Source organism: Pithys albifrons, chromosome 9 (genome assembly GCF_047495875.1).
Source record: "Pithys albifrons albifrons isolate INPA30051 chromosome 9, PitAlb_v1, whole genome shotgun sequence".
Lineage (NCBI taxonomy): Eukaryota > Metazoa > Chordata > Aves > Passeriformes > Thamnophilidae > Pithys > Pithys albifrons.
Genome location: NC_092466.1, coordinates 33,484,658 through 33,503,145, shown reverse-complemented (window position 1 = coordinate 33,503,145; position 18,488 = coordinate 33,484,658). Strand labels below are relative to the sequence as shown.

The following is an 18,488-nucleotide window of genomic DNA, read 5'->3' as shown; positions in this document are numbered from 1 at the left end:
TCAAGAAAGAGTTCAGTTATTTTTTTCCACAGATTATTTCAGCAATGGAATAGGTTTGAAACATCATCACTCATTCTTGCTTCAAGATTTTCCATCAAGCTTGTTTATTGGTACAGAGTTGTTCCTTTGCAATAAAAGCTTCCTAACACAAAAGACAGACATGAATTTAGATGGTGTTTTAATTCTGATACACATTTATAGATGTGCCTGCTTAAAAGTGATAAACTACAAAAGGTGAGACAACAAGAGCATCATATTGTAAATTAGAAATATTCCCACTTGCTAGAAAATAGAATTTAAGTGGAAAACAAGTCTATTGTCCTCGAACACCACAGCACTTACAGGTCGTTCAGTTCTACAACAGCTAAGTTTCATTAACACAACGGTTGCTTAACTGTTGCTTCATGTGTATTCTCTTCACAGCTGAGCCCTTACAGAACAACTCAGTGCTTGTAAAAAACAGCTAACAAAGTTAATTGTTTAATTCAGTCAAACAAAATAGTAAATATGAAGTTCCTAAAAACTGTAAAAAGATTTGATATATAAACTAGGTCTCTTTAGAGCAAAAATGAAGCAATCATTCATCTGCCTCCAAGCTCCTCTCTTACTGCCAAACACTGCAAAGCTCTATAATCAACCTTTATTGCCAAAAGTGTCTGGCACTGAAGCGTATTTACCTTTACAAGTCTAGCAGGGTGCTGAAATCCATCCCGGAGTTCCTGTGGATCTTCAGCCAGAGCACAGGACTTGTGATAGAGATCTTCCATGCTGGGACTGGCCATCAGCATCACCTGTGGCAAAGTCACATCAGCCTTGGTAAGCAATGACCACAACTTGAAAACACAACAGCAAAACCTAACAAGGTTGCTTTGCATCCAAAACAAGGGATATGATGAATAAGGATGCTCCTTCTCAGTTACTGATGGTATTTTGAAGCTTAACATTCTGAAAGAGAACTCTTGCTTTGCAAACAGGCTGAAAAAATAGTATGTCTGACACTCAAGTCAAGGCTTTAAAGATTTTATACCCAGAAGGCAAGTAAGTGAAGTATTTCAGAAATGTGGGGGTTAAAGGCAGTTGTTTCTACACCTGTCTATAACATGTGACACTTCTAGAATAGCCTGACCTAGAAATCTCAGACCTATTTTCATGGAAGACACTTCAAATGGAATAGGTTTTAGGAAAATATTTTGATACTGGGGTCTTCTATACATGATTACAGCCCTTGATGCAGCTTATTTTGACATTCAGATAATCTACTTAAAACAATAAATATTGAGATGAGGAAAGGAAGCAAGGAGGCAAAGATACATCAGTAAACAGAGCAATGCAAACTGCAGAGGAAGTACCCTTGAAGGAAAAAAAAGGGCTCCATTAACTATTCAGAATGAACTGCATAAGGAATAATTCATAGATCTTGCAGCAGCTGGCTTTCTTTCCTATAATCAGATCTTTGCAAGTGGGTGCAGAGACTGGAAGAGCACTCAGCAAACACAAGATTTAGGACAACCAACCTGAATTTCAGTCAGGATTCTTCAAGCTCTACATACCAGCTTTTCAGTAAAAAGTTTAACATTCTGTGTTTTGCTCAAATAGCTGTAGAATATTTTCAGTACAGTTATACTCCCTTTTGCCAGCTGTTGATAATAAGCATTTCTAATTACCAGCCACAACAGCGGAACCCCGTACGAACCTTGGCGCTGTACAGGTGATCAGCATCGGGTGGGTCGAGGACAGCAGAGTTCTTATCTATGGGATCCACTTCTCTATGCATGACGTAGAAATTACAGTAGTTTCCCAGCTGAAATGGTCTAGACATAGGAAAAGCATCCACCCACGTGAACTGAGCATCAAAGAAATCGCTCGGGATGTACAAGTTCTGGTACCGCCGCCTCAGCTCCATCATATCACAGCTCCGGCTGGAACAAAGAGCGTGGGGTCAAACTACAGCAACTGCTCACCCAGCACACGAGCAAGGGGGGTAGTAACTGCAAATACAAGCCTTGTATATTTGACACTGTATATATAAAAACTTAAGAGCCCTGTATTTATGTTAGAATATCATGGATTAAATTTAAGAGTAAGTTAAGAGAATCACAGAATCATAGAATGGATTGGGTTAGAAAAGACCCCTGAGATCATCAAGTCCAACCCTTGGTCCAACTCCAGTCCCTTTACCAGATCATGGCACTCAGTGCCATGGCCAGTCACAGTTTCAAAACCTCCAGGGATGGGGAATCCACCCCCTCTCTGGGCAGCCCATTCCAATGCCTGAGCACTCTCTCTGCAAAGAAGTTTTTTCTGCTCTCCAACTTCAATTTCCCCTGGCAGAGCTTGAGCCCATCGTGCCCCCTTGTCCTATTGCTGAGTGCCTGGGAGAAGAGACCAACCCCCACCTGGCCAGAACTTCCCTTCAGGCAGTTCCAGACAGTGCTGAGGTCACCTCTGAGCCTCCTCTTCTCCAGGCTAAACACCCCCAGCTCCCTCAGCCTCTCTCCACAGCACTTGTGCTCCAGTCCCTTCTCCAGCCTCATTGCTCTTCTCTGAGCAACTCTACTAAACACTCTTCCCATTAAGGTGTCTGCATGTCAGGCAGTATTTATTAAACAGGGTTATGAAGCATTCAAAAGTAACACAGAACCTTGAACAAGTTTATCATACAAGCCATTACATATTTGATCTTTCACAGAATCACAGACTGTTCTGAGTTGGAAGGGACCCACAAGGATCATCGAGTCCAACTCTTAAGTCAATGGCCCACACAGGGGATTGAACCCATGACCTTGGCATTATTACAGCCAAGTTTTAACCAACTGAGCTAAGACAAGACTATCATTTGACACCAAATACACACGTGTGCTGACACAGCTCACAGCAACCAATGCCCACAATTAAAGGGGATGTAAGCAAACATGTGGCACTACCAACATACCAGTCCAAGGAGAACTTGGAGAACTGGACGGTGTAACGCGGGACGACGCGGCGGGGCCTGCGAGGGGAGCGCTCCCTCTCCCGCCGGGGCGACCTCTCCCTGGAGCGCTTCCTCTGCGGGGATCTCTCCCGAGAGCGGCGGCGCTCGCGCTCTCTCTCGCGGCTGAGAAACACACAAGAGACAAGGGTGTTTGCACGCTGGTAACACTACATGGCTTCTGCCACAAGGGATGCCACACCCGTCAGAGATGGCTCGCAAAAAGGAGAGGAGTTTCAGTACAGTCTCTCTACAAGAGACACTGATTACAGAATTCCTTCCCTTCAGACAGACGAGCTCTTCACTGACAGCTGAGGTAAAGCCATTTGTGTATCCCTCTGGCTCACTCTGGAGCAGCTCAGCTCTGGGTGAGGACAGGTCTATGGAATGCTTTGGTAACAGTCTGTCTACACACCTCCTGTCATCCTTCCTGTTTGGCATTGGGTCTCCACCTCGGTCATTCCTCCCAGAAAATCGGGATGGGGGGTCAAGTCTTCGAGCTGGTTGAGGCTGTGAAACCAGACGAACTGGGGGCTGTAACAAACCTCCTGGAACAGAAACATACAGGATCAACACAGAGCTATCTACACTCTACAAACATTGTTGCTTTATGCTTGTTTCACAGGTGCACATTTCCTAAACTAGTTCTAGAGTCAAGTAAGTGTAGTGATTAACACCCAGCCAAAAAAACTCAAAGAGACCCAGGCTTTTCTTCACTGGTGACACTGAGACTTTACTAAGTGATACTGGTTTAAAAGCATCTTTTTAAGATTGAAGCCAATATAACCTAAGCACATAAAAGCTATTGTAGCAAATAGCTGAGCCTTTTATTGGAAAATTAAGATAGATACAATACATACTCATTGAACTGAAGAAAACCTAAATTGTATTTACTTTCGAGGCTATTCATTGGTAAATAGAAATGGCAACCAAAAAATCATTCCTAAATCCATGTATTATACTCCCACATCAATCCCTTGGTACCAACTTTTGCTGTCTTAAGACATTTAACCAACTTGCTTAAATGGAGCAAACACTACTAAACACCAATGAACAACCAGGACTAATTAGATTATAGAAAACATTTATATAAAAAACCCCTTTGTTTAGGTGATAGCTTAAAATTTCTACTCTTGCTTTCACTGTGGGTAAGAAAAGTCTTAATATTATCTTATTCTCAATTCTATTTCTGATTCCTCAGCCAGTCAAAGTTCAAGAAACTCCACAACCACCTTTACTTTAGGTTTGCCATGCTAGGCAGTGTTTCTTCTCTCAAATGCCAACATGGCTAACTGAAATAAATAAATAAATAAATAAAGAATAGTTTTAACAATACAACTGTGTGAAACCTGATGTGGCTGAATGCTGCAGAAGATGCTGAAAGGACTACACTACAATTATTAATACTTTCAACTGTGAAAAAATAAAAATTACATTGCCTTTGCCTTCAGATGATGAAATCTGAACATGAACAGGAGTCCATGGGGATTTTCCTAAGCTACTGCAGGCACACAGGAAGGCATATTCTATCTGGAAATTACAGAGTCCTCTCCATAGTATTTCAGCCCTCTGACTAACAACCAACCAATGAACCATCAGACACAAAGCACCAGATTGCCCCAAAACCGTGTGCACTGGAGGAGCACCTTTCTGCTGTGGTTGCTGCAGCAGTGGCTGAGGCTGTGTCTGCAGCAGAGGAGTGATGGAAGCTGCTGATATCTGTGCCTGCAGCAGGGACTGTGGCTGTGGCTGTGCCTGGACACCAAAGGTCTGCTGTGCAATGGGCTGCAGGACGGCCGGGGGCGTCTTCAGCAGCGGCTGGGCCTGGGTCTGGTTCTGGAGCACAACAGAGACGAGTCGTGAGCGAGCTTAAACCAGGGGCAGTCACTACAGGTGACACCGGGTAACCCCACGTACCTGATTTGGAAGTGTCTGTACCCTTTGTGCATTCCATTTGAATGGCATGTTAGGATTGTAAGTAGCTTCTACCAAAACTCTGTCACCCACCTGAGGTGTCTTTCCCTTAACAGCACTGTAAACATTACAGAAAACATACTGTGAGAGCCTTATTTAGCTAGTTTTACATTTGCAGGTTGTATTTAAAGTTGTGAGCAAGTAGACAAAGTTCATTAAAAAAAAGCTTATTAGAAAAGCATCTTCCCCAAATTCAACAGAAATGCTTCAGTTCAGGGTATGCACAGGAACTTTGTAATTCCCTGCCTTTGGCCCAAAAGCAAAAGCTCCCCAAACAGCACTGAGTTAAGACAGGCAGGTAGCAAGTTTAATGCTTTTAATCACCCATTAATTCTGCAATTTCCTATGAAAGGAGCTAAAACCCTCTGAATCTCCCAGCTTTGAGTTTTGTATTAAGAAAATTCAAAAACTGACATGAAGTAAATCAGATCTAACATCTCCTATCCTCTCTGGCCATTTGACTTTCACTGCTGAAAGAAAACACCAACTACTGGTGTATCAGTGGAGTATCCCCAACTGGTGGTGTATCATTAATTGCTGCTGTATCAGTGCAGTTCCAGAATTAAGAGTGAAATCCTTTAAAACTTTAATTTATCATACAATCAGTTCGGTTGGAAGAGACCTCTGAGATCATCAAGTCCAACCCTTGGTCCAACTCCAGTCCCTTTACCAGATCATGGCACTCAGTGCCACGGCCAAGCTCACTTGAAAAACCTCCAGGGATGGGGAATCCACCCCCTCTCTGGACAGCCCATTCCAATGCCTGAGCACTCTCTCTGCAAAGAAGTTTTTTCTGCTCTCCAGCTTCAATTTCCCCTGGCAGAGCTTGAGCCCATCGTGCCCCCTTGTCCTATTGCTGAGTGCCTGGGAGAAGAGACCAACCCCCACCTGGCCAGAACTTCCCTTCAGGCAGTTCTAGACAGTGCTGAGGTCACCTCTGAGCCTCCTCTTCTCCAGGCTACACACCCCCAGCTCCCTCAGCCTCTCCCCACAGCACTTGTGCTCCAGTCCCTTCTCCAGCCTCGTTGCTCTTCTCTGGCCCCGCTCCAGCCCCTCAATCTCTTTCCTGAACTGAGGGGCTCAGAACTGAACACAACACTCAAGGTGTGGCCTCAGAGTGCTGCAGGCACGTATGTTCAGCTCACCTAAGCTGGAAAAAGACATCCTCATCCACAAAGCCGAAGGTGTCGTGCAGCTTGGTGACCACCCCGGTGAAGACGCGCTGCTTCTGCGGCTGGGTTTGCTGCTGGCTGGAGCGCGGCGCGGGGTAGGACACGGTGATCTGCGCCGCCGGCTGCGGCGTGGACAGGCTCAGGCTGGTGGGCAGCGCCACCGCCGGCTGCAAGAACACAGCACCGTCAGTCCTGTGGCCTGCACAGCCACGAGGGACAGCGCCCAGAGCCAGGGCACAGCAGTGTGAAGGACTCCACAGGAAGGGCTCTCAATAGAGATTTTCAGGTGGAAGTTTTGGGGTTTTGTTTTCAAGATAACATTTTTCCTACTTGGCATGAAGACTGGCTTTGTTTATCCTTCTCTCCCCAAAATATGCACATTATTCAGAAAAAAAGATATGAAAACTGCATTATTGTTTACAGGCAACTGTGGAGAGGAGATAAATTCCTAACTTTGCCAGGAATACACATGGAGAGCTCATCCTGCATTCACATCCCAACTGTAGTGTCAGAAGTGAGGCCAACACAAGCCCCTCCCTAACTCACCAGTTCACATGCCTGCCTTCCCACAAAAGCAGAACACAGCAAGATAATGAAATCAACTCAATTATATTGACCTTTTCTTTTTACCCTGTTTAAAAGTTCAAGTGAAACAACCAGAGCAATTTACAGTGAGTTAAATGACTGCATGTTTTAAACTCATCAAGCTCAGCAAGATATTTTTTAAACCTCTTAATTCACATACTGGTAACACAAAAAGTTAAATTCCTATACAAAGAAGAGAAACATTTTCCCCATTCTTTACTTACTGTAAAACAATTGGACACTTGAAGTTCAAACAAAAAAAATTAAAATACAATCAACACACATATTCCCATCAAGATTGAGGAAAAGTGGTTGGTTGCTATTAACTTTTGAAACCAAGGCTATGCATATTTTAACATCTGGATAAAATAAACCTGTACCAATAAAATGTCCATTCATTTTTGTTTGCTTTACAGTTTAAAGTACCCAAGATGTCACAAATTTGCACTCTTGCATTATCTGTGTTTGGGGATGAAGACCAAACAATAAAACCAAACTAACCTGAGTTAAAAGGGTCTGCTGAGGTTGCTGCAACTTAAAATAAATAAAGTTATAAATTAATTTTATATGTTTAAGGAAATTGTACAATTTTACCTCCTCTTTACAAGTAAGTTTTTGCTTAACCTGAGTCAGTTATTAGTCCTTTGGGGTTTGGGCATTTCAGCAGTTTGCCTATGCACAAAACTGTGATCCAGGGGCTCACTTAAAGATTTTATAATCCAGACTTAGTCAGTAAGAAGATCTTTTGGAACTGAAAGTTAATAGCAATACCAAAAAAGGTTTTGGCAGCTGAAGAAGCTAAGGTCTATAATTTCCATGTCCTTTTATTCTTTTTCAAAATCCTGTTAAGTTTGAAGAACATAAAAGACCCAAAATGTAAAAAGGAACGTTTTTTGGACAGCGTCTTTCCAGCAGTTAAAATACACGGCCCTGTTCAGAGCAAAGTTTAGCAGGAATCATGTACACATGGAATAAAATGTGTTTTTAAAATTCCTTTTTGCAAGTTTCCATTCTGGATATGTCTTTCCAAGTTTATGAACTTCAAGTTCTCTTTTATTACAAAAAATATTACTTAAGTTTCTTTAACAACTTCCCATACAAGGATGATTTCAGAGACAAAGGCTACAAGACACACAACTGACATTATTTTCCAAGTTATTTGTGATGTACACAGTAAGAGTCAGACAAACCTGTTGCTGTACACTATAGAGAGTCTGCTGAGGCTGTGAGTATTGCTGAAACAGATAAAAGCAAAATATCACATAAACAGGAGCACTCTTACCCCGGTAATAGCAAACAAGTTACTTTCTAGCAATTTTAGACAGAAACTATTAACAATTCTAATACAAAACAGAACTAATAATAACAACATCTATAATTTTCATAACAAGTATTCTGAGCCTTGAGTCTTTATGATGTTCTCTTTCTAGCTCAAGTCAGCTATTCTTGTTAAGCCTGACACTTAGACAGTATCTAGGGCACAGTATGAAATCATGCAAAATGCTATTGAGGAGAGATATATATATATATATATACACACACACAGTGATGGAACATACTTGAGATACTCAGTTTAGATGCAGCAAAACTCCTCTCAAAAGGCTTTCCAGTGCTAAAAGTCATCACCCTCATAGCTAAAATTCCCCCCTTCCTTCACAGACTAACACACCTCCTTGGGAGAAACAAAGTCTCAACCTTGTAGGTTTTTAATTAAACTTTATTATCTGATAAAAGCAATTTCAGCATGCTGGGTACAATGGACGCCAGCACTGCTCGCCATTGCACCCCCAACACAGTGTAACTAACATTTATTTAGTCTCCACATTCATTCAACTCATGCATAAACATTCTAAGTACATTGTTAAGCAGTTTAACTAAACTACTATAGCTGAGTCACTCCTCCAACCCCAGTGATAACCCCACCATAAATTCTGTTCCCCTTAGATGTGGGAAAGTTTAACTCTTTAACCTTCCTGGTACAACTCATGTGGTCCTTGACAAAGTTACAGGAGATAAAGTGATTTAACACTATCCTGTTTATCTCTCCATGTGGGTGTAAGTTGGAATTTTTGTTTAATTGGCTGGCCATGTGTTTTTCCTCATGTCACTGTAGGAGCCCCAATAACCCATTTGTTTTTACCGACACGAATCACACTCAGACTTCTCACATCTTGATGGCTCTAATCTACAATCCCACTGCTGTTCCCACAGCTTTGCACTGTAGCGTTCCCCCTTTCCCGCTGCCCTTTTCTCCCAGGTGCTCCAGCAGTGCCCAGGTTACAGTGCCTGTTACCTGCTGCAGGGCAGCCGCTGCAGCCGCCGCCTGCTGCTGCAGAGCCGCAGTCTGGGTGAGCTGGTAGTTGGTGGGTGTCTGTGTGGTCAGCCCCGCCGCTGCCAGGGCCGTCTGCTGGGTGTAGATGGTGGGAGAGGCTCCCAGCAGCGAGGGCTGCTGCACTCCCAGGGCAGCTGCAAAGGGAACACACACACACTGAGCGCTTGGAGCAGCCCCACACAGGGACACGACACGCAGGATGTGGTGCTGTACTCCCAGTCAAGCCCCACACAGGGACACGACACGCAGGATGTGGTGCTGTACTCCCAGTCAAGCCCCACACAGGGACACGACACGCAGGATGTGGTGCTGTACTCCCAGTCAAGCCCCACACAGGGACACAACGTGCAGGATGTGGTGCTGTACTCCCAGTCAAGCCCCACACAGGGACACAACGTGCAGGATGTGGTGCTGTACTCCCAGTCAAGCTCATGAAGCACACAAAACAAGATAAAGGATCACACCTCACCGGCTTCTCTTCTAAATTAATTCACCAACAGTAAACCACAGCAGAGGCACAGAGACCTACATTTCCTTCCCTGGAGCTGCAAGTGATTTTACAGTTGTCACCCCCACCTGCACCCACCCAGACACAGGTCCTGTATTCTTTCCTGAATGTATTTCATGTTCTGGATGAGCCAAATGAAGATGCTGCTCTGCTCGGTAAATGAATTTCCTTCTATCTGAGGGCAAGATAAATCTTTAACAGCAGCTGTGAGAGAGGCTCATGGAACGTGTCCTCTGCAACCACACAAGGCTTGGCCTCACTCAGAGCTGGCTTTGTCCGCCCAGAGCAGGGTGTTGGACAAGGGGGGGCTGGTGGAGAAGGAACAGCCTTGGAACAACAGGAGTTTAATCAGCCCCCACATATAAAGGCACCAAGTCGAGCTCTCTCCAGCTCTTACTGGGAAGGGCTTGTGCTGCCCAGACTCAAACTGCCTGGAAGGAAGGATTAGTTTATTTTACTGCTGTACCAGCTCTAATTCACCAGAGAACACGAGCAAATCATGAGCAGCAGCTACCCATGGGCTGTGCTTCTGGACTAGGTGTGCTTAAGATTTACAGGAAGAATTTCTGGGGGGACAAATAGCTCTGCAAAATGCAAATTTGAGTGAAAAACTACAAACATATCTGGAAACCTCCTCCCTCTTCAGCAGGATTTTTTTTCAAGTTATTGGCAGCTGCATGATCAAATATCACTTCATCAAGCTATCAGTGCAGTCCACATGTTTAAATAAATCCAAAGAGAAACTTGGCAGGGAAACACACTGCCAGCAAAAACAGGTCAGCCAGTCATCTTCAAACTGAGGAACATTCAGGAGGAACAGGGTTCCTTTCTCTCCCAAAGCCATTAAAGAGGCACAAAGAAATGCAGAACAGATTTACAGTATTCCTGCAGAGCTGGTGCTTCACACTATCCTTACTGATGCAAAATTAAGCTCTCACTCCTGACCCAGGGAAGAAGGAAGACATGGGTTGTAGCTGGTGATCCATCCCCACAACACACACAAAAATGCTGTATCCAACCCAGAAGCTCCTGAGCAATGCAATCCTCCCCACCACGCTGCTCCTTCCAGCAGAGCACAGGCCTCGGGAAACAACTGGATGGCACTGATCACCTCACAATTTCAAAATATATAAGCAACAGTGAAAATAATCACTATCACTGTAATTAGTATTAAATACTGTCACATAACCATTCCAGGAAGGAACAGTATTTTAAAAGTGAAACCAAGCATTCTGCAATGTACAGCATTTAATGATTCTTTTCCCCTGGAAAATTCCAATATTTGCATTTTTTTAGAAGTCAGCAAACAGAAACTGAAGCTTCTCTCATTTTCTTGATGCTCTTGCCTCCTGCTTCATCATCAGCTTCAACGTGAATGTGCATTTTTGACCATCCCTAACCACACCCTCATCTTGAACCTCACCAGTGCCTCACAACACACCTTAGGCAGACTTATTATAATTCAAAAGCTTTGCTGCTGCATCCTGGGACAACTTTCCCTTCTCTTGGCTGCACTGCTTTGCTGGCTCACTCCAGGCAAATAACCAGCGTGTTCATCTCTCTCTCACTGCCACATGCTGAGCAGAGACCCCATTAGAGCAGCCTCGCCCTGTGCTGTCCCCTCTGAGCCCACACGGTGTGCCAGCCACTGCCCCTCACTCTGCTGTTCTGTTCTAATGTTGTTCCACTCTAAGACCCTTATCCCATTTCATCAACTAACAAAAAACATGAAAAAGCTCTTTTTGTCCTCGTTACTTCACTTTTAGAGCATTTAATATTAACTGGGTATCTGTCACCTACAACACTGCAGCTCAACTACTAAGAAAGGGCAAAGAAAAAGACTGCCAAGATCCCCTCAAAGGGTAACTAACACCTGTAGTAACAGGTTTTTCAGAGTTGTATCTTGTTCCTACTGCTTTGCCCTGAAGTATTGCAGGAGTTTAATGTGACTACCTTTCATCTGAGCACTAGTCTCAGTCAAACAGGCTCCAATTAATTAGGCAACTGAGTCTGCATTACTAGTTAAAAAAGAGAGGAAAAAAAAGAAAGAAAGTATTAAAAAAGGGGAAAAGTCACAGAGAAAAACAAGAGACAGAGAAGGAATGACAGACTGAGTGTGGAATTGCCATCTGACAGCCATATTATTATTACTGGCAACAAGCCCATGCAGTGACAAACAGCTTGTCGGGATTTGTAATGATCTCACTAAGTGCAGTGATGGAGATGCCTCCCTTCAAATGCAGCCCAAACACCTTCCAAATGCTGCATGGCATGGCCAGCAGAAAGGGCCTGGGCACGAACTGCAGTCCAGGCTGCAGCTCAGGCATCTTTTTAGGTAACAGATATTTCTGTTCTAACAAAGATAGTATTTGCATGCCCTCTTCCTACTTCTAAAATCCAGAGATCCTTTAAAATTAGGGGAACATCTTCAAAGTATACAGCTACATCTGTCTCCTTGGTAAGTGACAGATTTTTAAGAATTGCAGTAAAGGAATACCCTGTGCAGGGCTCTGGACCCTTCTCACAGCTGTCAGAAATGGTGAGAGTGGGTCCTTCCGTTTTCAAGTTTCTTCAAGTTTGAAACACTTGCAATACAAACACCACACAACCTACTCCAAAAACACTCCTTTGGCACACACAGGAAACTGGGCTTGGGGTATTTGTCATGGGACATCTGTTAACAGCAACTCAGCCAACTGTGCATCAGCTCCTCTTCCTCAGGGGCTGGAGATCCACCACAGGCTCGTCCTGTTCTCACTTAGCCCCCAGCAATAACCACACACCGAGCTGCAGGCACTCCAGCTTTCACTGTTCCTCACTCTAATGCCATGAAGGCTTGTACAGCAAAGACAACACCCCAATCAGCCAGAACACGGCACAGCTGGGGCTTCCCCTGCTCTGCAGTTCTACAGAAACAGGCTTTCCATCATAACCCTGAGAACAAGCAGTGCCACACAAACCACAGACATGTCCAAACCCAACTGCGGAGACAAGGAGGGGATTCTCCTGGCAGGCCTTTCTGGAGTTTGCATGTCATTATGCAAGTTAAAAGTAATTTTCTGCAGTAGGCATGACTAAATTTATGATTTAATTTATGCTTTAGCAGTGCTTAACCAGGATGGCGGGGGCTTTATTCTGGTTTAATCATGTGATGCAGAAACCCATGAGAGGAGGAGTAGAGAAACTGGCTGTGTTAGGAGTAGGAGGTTCCCTTCACACATCCATCTCTGCAGGCCCCTGGAATTGCCCATCTCCTTTCCAACACCACAGGCACAGGGAGGAATTAGAATCATAGAATGGATTGGGTTGGAAAAGACCTCCGAGATCATCAAGTCCAACCCTTGGTCCAACTCCAGTCCCTTTACCAGATCATGGCACTCAGTGCCACGGCCAAGCTCACTTTAAAAACCTCCAGGGATGGGGAATCCACCCCCTCTCTGGGCAGCCCATTCCAATGCCTGAGCACTCTCTCTGCAAAGAAGTTTTTTCCGCTCTCCAACTTCAATTTCCCCTGGCAGAGCTTGAGCCCATCGTGCCCCCTTGTCCTATTGCTGAGTGCCTGGGAGAAGAGACCAACCCCCACCTGGCCAGAACTTCCCTTCAGGAATGAGCAAGCTCTCCCAAGGGGATCCCAGAGCCCTTCACTACACAGTACATGACTCTACAACTACCTTAGAATGTCACATCTTAATAAATAAGAGCTTTAACTCAGTTACTACTTCACCACGGATGGCCAAAACAGCATCCACATCAGGAATACACAAAAACCTCCCCCAAAACCAAAACAGCAAAACCCACAAAACCCCAAGTCTGAAATAATCTTTTTGCAATTATCAGCCTGGGGTTTATAACACCGTCACTCACTTTTGACAGCTTAGGGAAAAACTATATATCATGTTGCTTGTGTTATAAAAATAAAGATCTCTTTCCCTCATACTCAAGCACCTCAGTGCTTTGGAGAAGGAACCTGATACCTGGATAAAAACAGCTGGCGTGCTTAAATCCATTTAACACCTGTGGCCAGATCTCTGAAAATACATAAAAATTTGGCATTTTTTTAAAGTGAGTTTGAGAACACTGGGATTCACAAGGCTAAGCCAATATACCCAACTTCTTGGGTCCAGGCACAGGTGAGCAGCAGGACTCTGGGGTATAAATCACAATCAGAAGCAGGGGAACAAGTATGTACTAAAACAGGAGCAGAATCCCAGGGACTGGATTCAGAGGTGCAGATAAGGAAGAAAAAGGATGCAGACACAGAGACTGTGTACTGCAGCAGGAACAGGAGTGCAGCAAAGGACACAGGGAGCTAAAGGCCTTCAAGTGATACTGGAGAGAAGACATGACAGCCTGAAGAGGACACTGGGAACGTGAAGGAACGTGGGACAGGCACAGGAAGAAGGCAAAAGTGCAACCAAATGTTAGGTCTTTAATGGCTCTCATGTCTGAGTCAGGTGCTGCCAGATCAGATGAACAGCTAAAAATCCCTGGAGATGTGTCCTCATGGAGCAGGTGAAAAATCTCACAGCAACTGATGCTGAGCACTCCTATCCCCGTTACATTTTGCACTTCATTTAATTTAAGGCAGCTCCAAAGCAGGCTGGCCCAGGGCAGAGTCACAGGGGTAAGAAAATGTGCAAGAAGCTGAAGTTCACTCCCACCCACCCCTTCTCCAGGGCCCTCTCCTGGTCCTGGCACAGTGAGCTGCAGGATGGATGGCTGCCAGCTGCTCCCCTTGGCAGGGTTTGTGTGGCTTTCCCTCTAGCACAGGACATGGAGCTGGCTCTGGATCTCCCACCCCTATTCCTGATGCAGGAGCTGCCACATCAGCCAACACAACAGGACAGCCCAGTCCAGGTGCTCCCACCCTCTGAGGGCTCCAGTGTCTCACACAGCAAAACCAAAAGCAAAGTTCATCTCTCCTGTATTTCCAATACCAACCCTGTCCAGATGTCAAGGAATTTCTTGCAAGAGACGGTGCAATCTGGATAAGGGAAGTGTGAGCTATTCAGAGAAACAGTGAAAACCTGCCTGTGGGCAGCTGGTTTAGTACAGCAAAAATTTAGGCAGGGAATAGGGCAGAATGGGCATGGAGGAAAAGGACACGGCACACTGGGTCTCTTCTCCCAGGCACTCAGCAATAGGACAAGGGGGCATGGTGGGCTCAAGCTCTGCCAGGGGAAATTGAAGTTGGAGAGCAGAAAAAACTTCTTTGCAGAGAGAGTGCTCAGGCATTGAAATGGGCTGCCCAGAGAGGGGGTGGATTCCCCATCCCTGGAGGTTTTTAAGGTGAGATTGGCCGTGGCACTGAGTGCCATGATCTGGTAAAGGGACTGGAGTTGGACCAAGGGTTGGACTTGATGATCTCGGAGGTCTTTTCCCAACTCAATCGACTCTATGATTCTATGAAACACTGGGGGAGGGGCAGTCATTCCCTGAGGATACAGAATCATTGGATCAGTGACCAATGAAAAAAACCAGGGACAGAGGATTCACTTTGGGAAGGAAAACTGCGCCAGGAGAAAGGTGTGTTTTCCCCAGCCCAGACATGCATGCCAAGCGTTCCCAACCCTTGCCAGGCTCCCAGACACAGCCCTGGATGGAGCAGGTGTGACACTGAACTTATATCAACAGAGAGCAACTGCAGAAACCACACTAGCCTTGAGGAAGGCAGCCCCTCGGCGTGGGCACTGCCCCCCATCCCAGCTTGGCTGAAGCATTTTCACATCACGCAGCATAACCACAACATTTAATTAATAAACAATTTGTGCTAAGGAAGAGCAAAAGGCACTCCAGAACTGGAAGCACCAACATTCATCATGCAGCAACCTTCACTTTCTTGCCTCAAAACCTTTTGTGCTATAAACCCACCAGGAAAATGGAGCCAGCTAAGTTCTTAGAACACTGCAGCCTGCACTAAGGCTTCCAGCTAAACCAAAGGAAACCCTCTGCCATTATGAGGGCAATGCATTTGGTTATAGGGATCCTTAAGGTCTAATTTAGCATTAAAAAAATGCCTCCTCACCCAAGTAACAAATTTCAGAGAACTTTCCACTATGTGAAGTATGTGCAATATATTAATAAATGCAAAATAATCTGTACACATTGATTTAGGCTGCCCTGGAAATGAAACTCGGACAACACTTAAAAAACTTATAATGCCTTATTAGTGCTGTTACTATTTAACTTAGAGAGATGTAATTTGATAAAAGGTAATTTAATTTACACATCTTTGGATATGAGTAACTTGACATGTTGTTTACTGACTGAATCAATACAAATGCACTTGGGATTTTACTTATTATCCCTTTAAAAAATCAACCAAACAAAACCAACAGCCTGTATTAGGCAATGACTATTAAAGTCTCTACCGTGGGAAAAACTCCCAATTTAACCATTTAAGCAGACTTTAAATAAGTTAGTTAGCAGGTGCCACTCGTAAGTGCATAGTTAAGAATGCCCAGACCTCCGAGACGTCAGACAGTGAGGGATGAGAGCTGACCTGGCTGCGACACCGCCGTGGCCGTGAACTGGGTGGCCCAGGGGGGGTTCTTCTGTCCTCCGAACTGCGCCATGGCGGACGGCAGGATCTCCCGGTGTCTATCGCCTGCAACTGCAATCTAGTGAAAGAAAGCTCTGCTCGAAACACTCACACTCAGCCCTTTTAATTCGGGGCAAAACGAAAAAAAAAACCACAGCAAAATAACACCCCCCCTTCCTGCCAAAATAAAACTACAGGAAAAGAAACAAAAAGCGTGGAAATTGCAGCTTTACATCCCTAGACCTGGCGGGCAACATGCGCACGTGCGGGAGGGACGGAAAGTTTGCGACAAGTTATTTGCTTATCCTACGGCGCGATCTCCGTGCCCCTGTCCGTAACAATGGGAATAACGCCGTTCCCAGGCAGGAACAGCTCCCGAGTCCGCGCTGCGGGACGGGACGGTGGCTCCGCAGAACGGGCCGTGCATGGCTACGATCGTGTCCCTCCCGTGCCTGGCTCTGTCCGTGTCCCCCCCCCGTGCCTGGCTCTGTCCGTGTCCACCCCGTGCCTCGCTCTGTCCGTGTCCCCCCCGTGCCTCGCTCTGTCCGTGTCCCCCCCCCGTGCCTGGCTCTGTCCGTGTCCCCCCCCGTGCCTCGCTCTGTCCGTGTCCCCCCCGTGCCTCGCTCTGTCCGTGTCCCCCCCGTGCCTCGCTCTGTCCGTGTCCCCCCCGTGCCTCGCTCTGTCCGTGTCCCCCCCGTGCCTCGCTCTGTCCGTGTCCCTCCCGTGCCTCGCTCTGTCCGTGTCCCCCCCGTTCCTCGCTCTGTCCGTGTCCCCCCCCCGTTCCTCGCTCTGTCCGTGTCCCCCTCGCGCCTCGCTCTGTCCGTGTCCCCCCCGTGCCTCGCTCTGTCCGTGTCCCCCCCCGTGCCTCGCTCTGTCCGTGTCCCCCTCGCGCCTCGCTCTGTCCGTGTCCCCCCCCGTTCCTCGCTCTGTCCGTGTCCCCCCCCCGTTCCTCGCTCTGTCCGTGTCCCCCTCGCGCCTCGCTCTGTCCGTGTCCCCCCCGTTCCTCGCTCTGTCCGTGTCCCCCCCGTTCCTCGCTCTGTCCGTGTCCCCGCCCGTGCCTCGCTCTGTCCGCGTCCCCCTCGCGCCTCGCTCTGTCCGTGTCCCCGCGGCCCGGCCCGGCCCGGCCCGGCCGCGCAGGGCGCACAAGGGCACGGCCGGCCCGAGCCGCGGCCCCGCCGCCTCGCCCTTTTCCCGCTCCGGTTGCCCCGGTCCTGCCCGTCCCGCGCCCGCCGCCGGCCCCGCGAGCGCTCTCGGCCCGCCCCGCCGCGGGCCCGGGCCCGGCCGCAAGCACGGCGGCACAGAAGCGGCAGCGGCGGCACCGGGGGAAAGCGGCCCCCCCGCCCCTTGCTCCCGCTGCCCTCGGTGCCGCGCTGCCCCCGGCCCCGTTCCCGCCCGGTGTCCGGGCCGCAGCCGCGCTCCGCCGTACCTGCGCGGGGCCTCGCCGCCATGGCCGCCCGCCCGCCCGCGCGCTCCGCCCGCCGCGCGCACGCGCAACGACACCGACACCGCCCCGCGCGGCGCGTCACGCGCTGCGACCGCGCGCGCCGGGCCGGGCCCTGCCGCGTGCGCGGGACGGAGGGAGGGGCGGGGCCCGCCGCCATCTTGGGCGAGGCGGGGGCGGGGCCGGCGCGCCGCCATCTTGTGGCGGGGCCGCCCTGAGGGGGCCGAGCCGGCCCTGCCCTGCCCGCTACTCCTCACCTCTCTCATCTCCTTCCCTTCCCTCCTTCCCTCCCCTCCCCGGCCGCCCCTGCCCCGCGAACGGTGCCCCGCTTGTCAAACACTTCCCACGCCAGTCGGACACACCCGCGGCCCCAGCGCAGCCCCGACCTCCCCCCCGGGCCGCCTACACGGCCGGGCGGTGCTGAGGGGGCCGCTGGTGCGGGAGCGCGGCAGCCCCGCCAGCGGCAAAGCTCTGAGGGGCTTTGAAACAGAAATTGCAGGCTCGCTGCAGTGAGTGCTGAGATCAGCTCAGTTGGTTAAAACTTGGCTGTAATAATGACAAGGTCATGGGTTCAATCCCCCGTGTGGGCCACTGACTTAAGAGTTGGACTCGATGGTCCTTGTGGGTGGGTCCCTTCCAACTCAGAATAATCTGTGTGTGTGAGTAGTTAAGTACCTCATGGGCAAGAGTAATTTCTCGCCCCTCTTACGATGATGCTAAAAAGAGCCATCCGAGAAATAGGTATTTGCACGAATTTGCTTTGAAGTGAAATAGAACATGCAATATTTACGTTTGACTGTAAGTCAGTAAGACACACTTTGTGAGTGAAAATGTGGCTTTGTCATTAAAAACAAGTTGGTGATTGTAATCAACTGTTGGTGATTGGCAACAGCTAAGCCAAACCTGTGATGGAGTGAAGTCTTGAGAGGTGACAATGTCAAAACCCAACTTGCAGGGGGGTGGATTA

At 47.5% G+C, this 18,488-nt stretch overlaps 1 protein-coding gene and 1 non-coding gene across 6 annotated transcripts in view; both read right to left on the bottom strand.

Moving 5' to 3' along the window:
- The window catches only part of CCAR1 (cell division cycle and apoptosis regulator 1), a 32,815-nt gene extending 15,244 nt beyond the window's left edge, over window positions 1-17,571 (bottom strand). For 2 of the 5 annotated variants that reach the window (XM_071563938.1, XM_071563942.1), the window contains exons 1-11: window positions 16,042-16,152; window positions 8,993-9,165; window positions 7,890-7,934; window positions 7,201-7,233; window positions 6,088-6,281; window positions 4,886-5,000; window positions 4,615-4,804; window positions 3,384-3,516; window positions 2,933-3,094; window positions 1,694-1,919; window positions 678-791 (exon numbers count right to left, since the gene is read on the bottom strand). In XM_071563938.1, the coding sequence (XP_071420039.1) occupies window positions 678-791; window positions 1,694-1,919; window positions 2,933-3,094; window positions 3,384-3,516; window positions 4,615-4,804; window positions 4,886-5,000; window positions 6,088-6,281; window positions 7,201-7,233; window positions 7,890-7,934; window positions 8,993-9,165; window positions 16,042-16,114 (1,458 nt within the window). In that variant the 5' untranslated portion in view covers window positions 16,115-16,152. Of the gene's footprint in view, window positions 1-677; window positions 792-1,693; window positions 1,920-2,932; window positions 3,095-3,383; window positions 3,517-4,614; window positions 4,805-4,885; window positions 5,001-6,087; window positions 6,282-7,200; window positions 7,234-7,889; window positions 7,935-8,992; window positions 9,166-16,041; window positions 16,160-17,506 lie in introns of those variants that run through there. The other 3 variants (XM_071563939.1, XM_071563943.1, XM_071563941.1) reach the window with 3 other exon arrangements.
- LOC139676050 (small nucleolar RNA SNORD98) lies at window positions 9-72 on the bottom strand. The gene has a single exon (XR_011698581.1). It is a non-coding gene; the product is annotated as a small nucleolar RNA SNORD98 (small nucleolar RNA).
- Window positions 17,572-18,488: the final 917 nt, after the last annotated feature.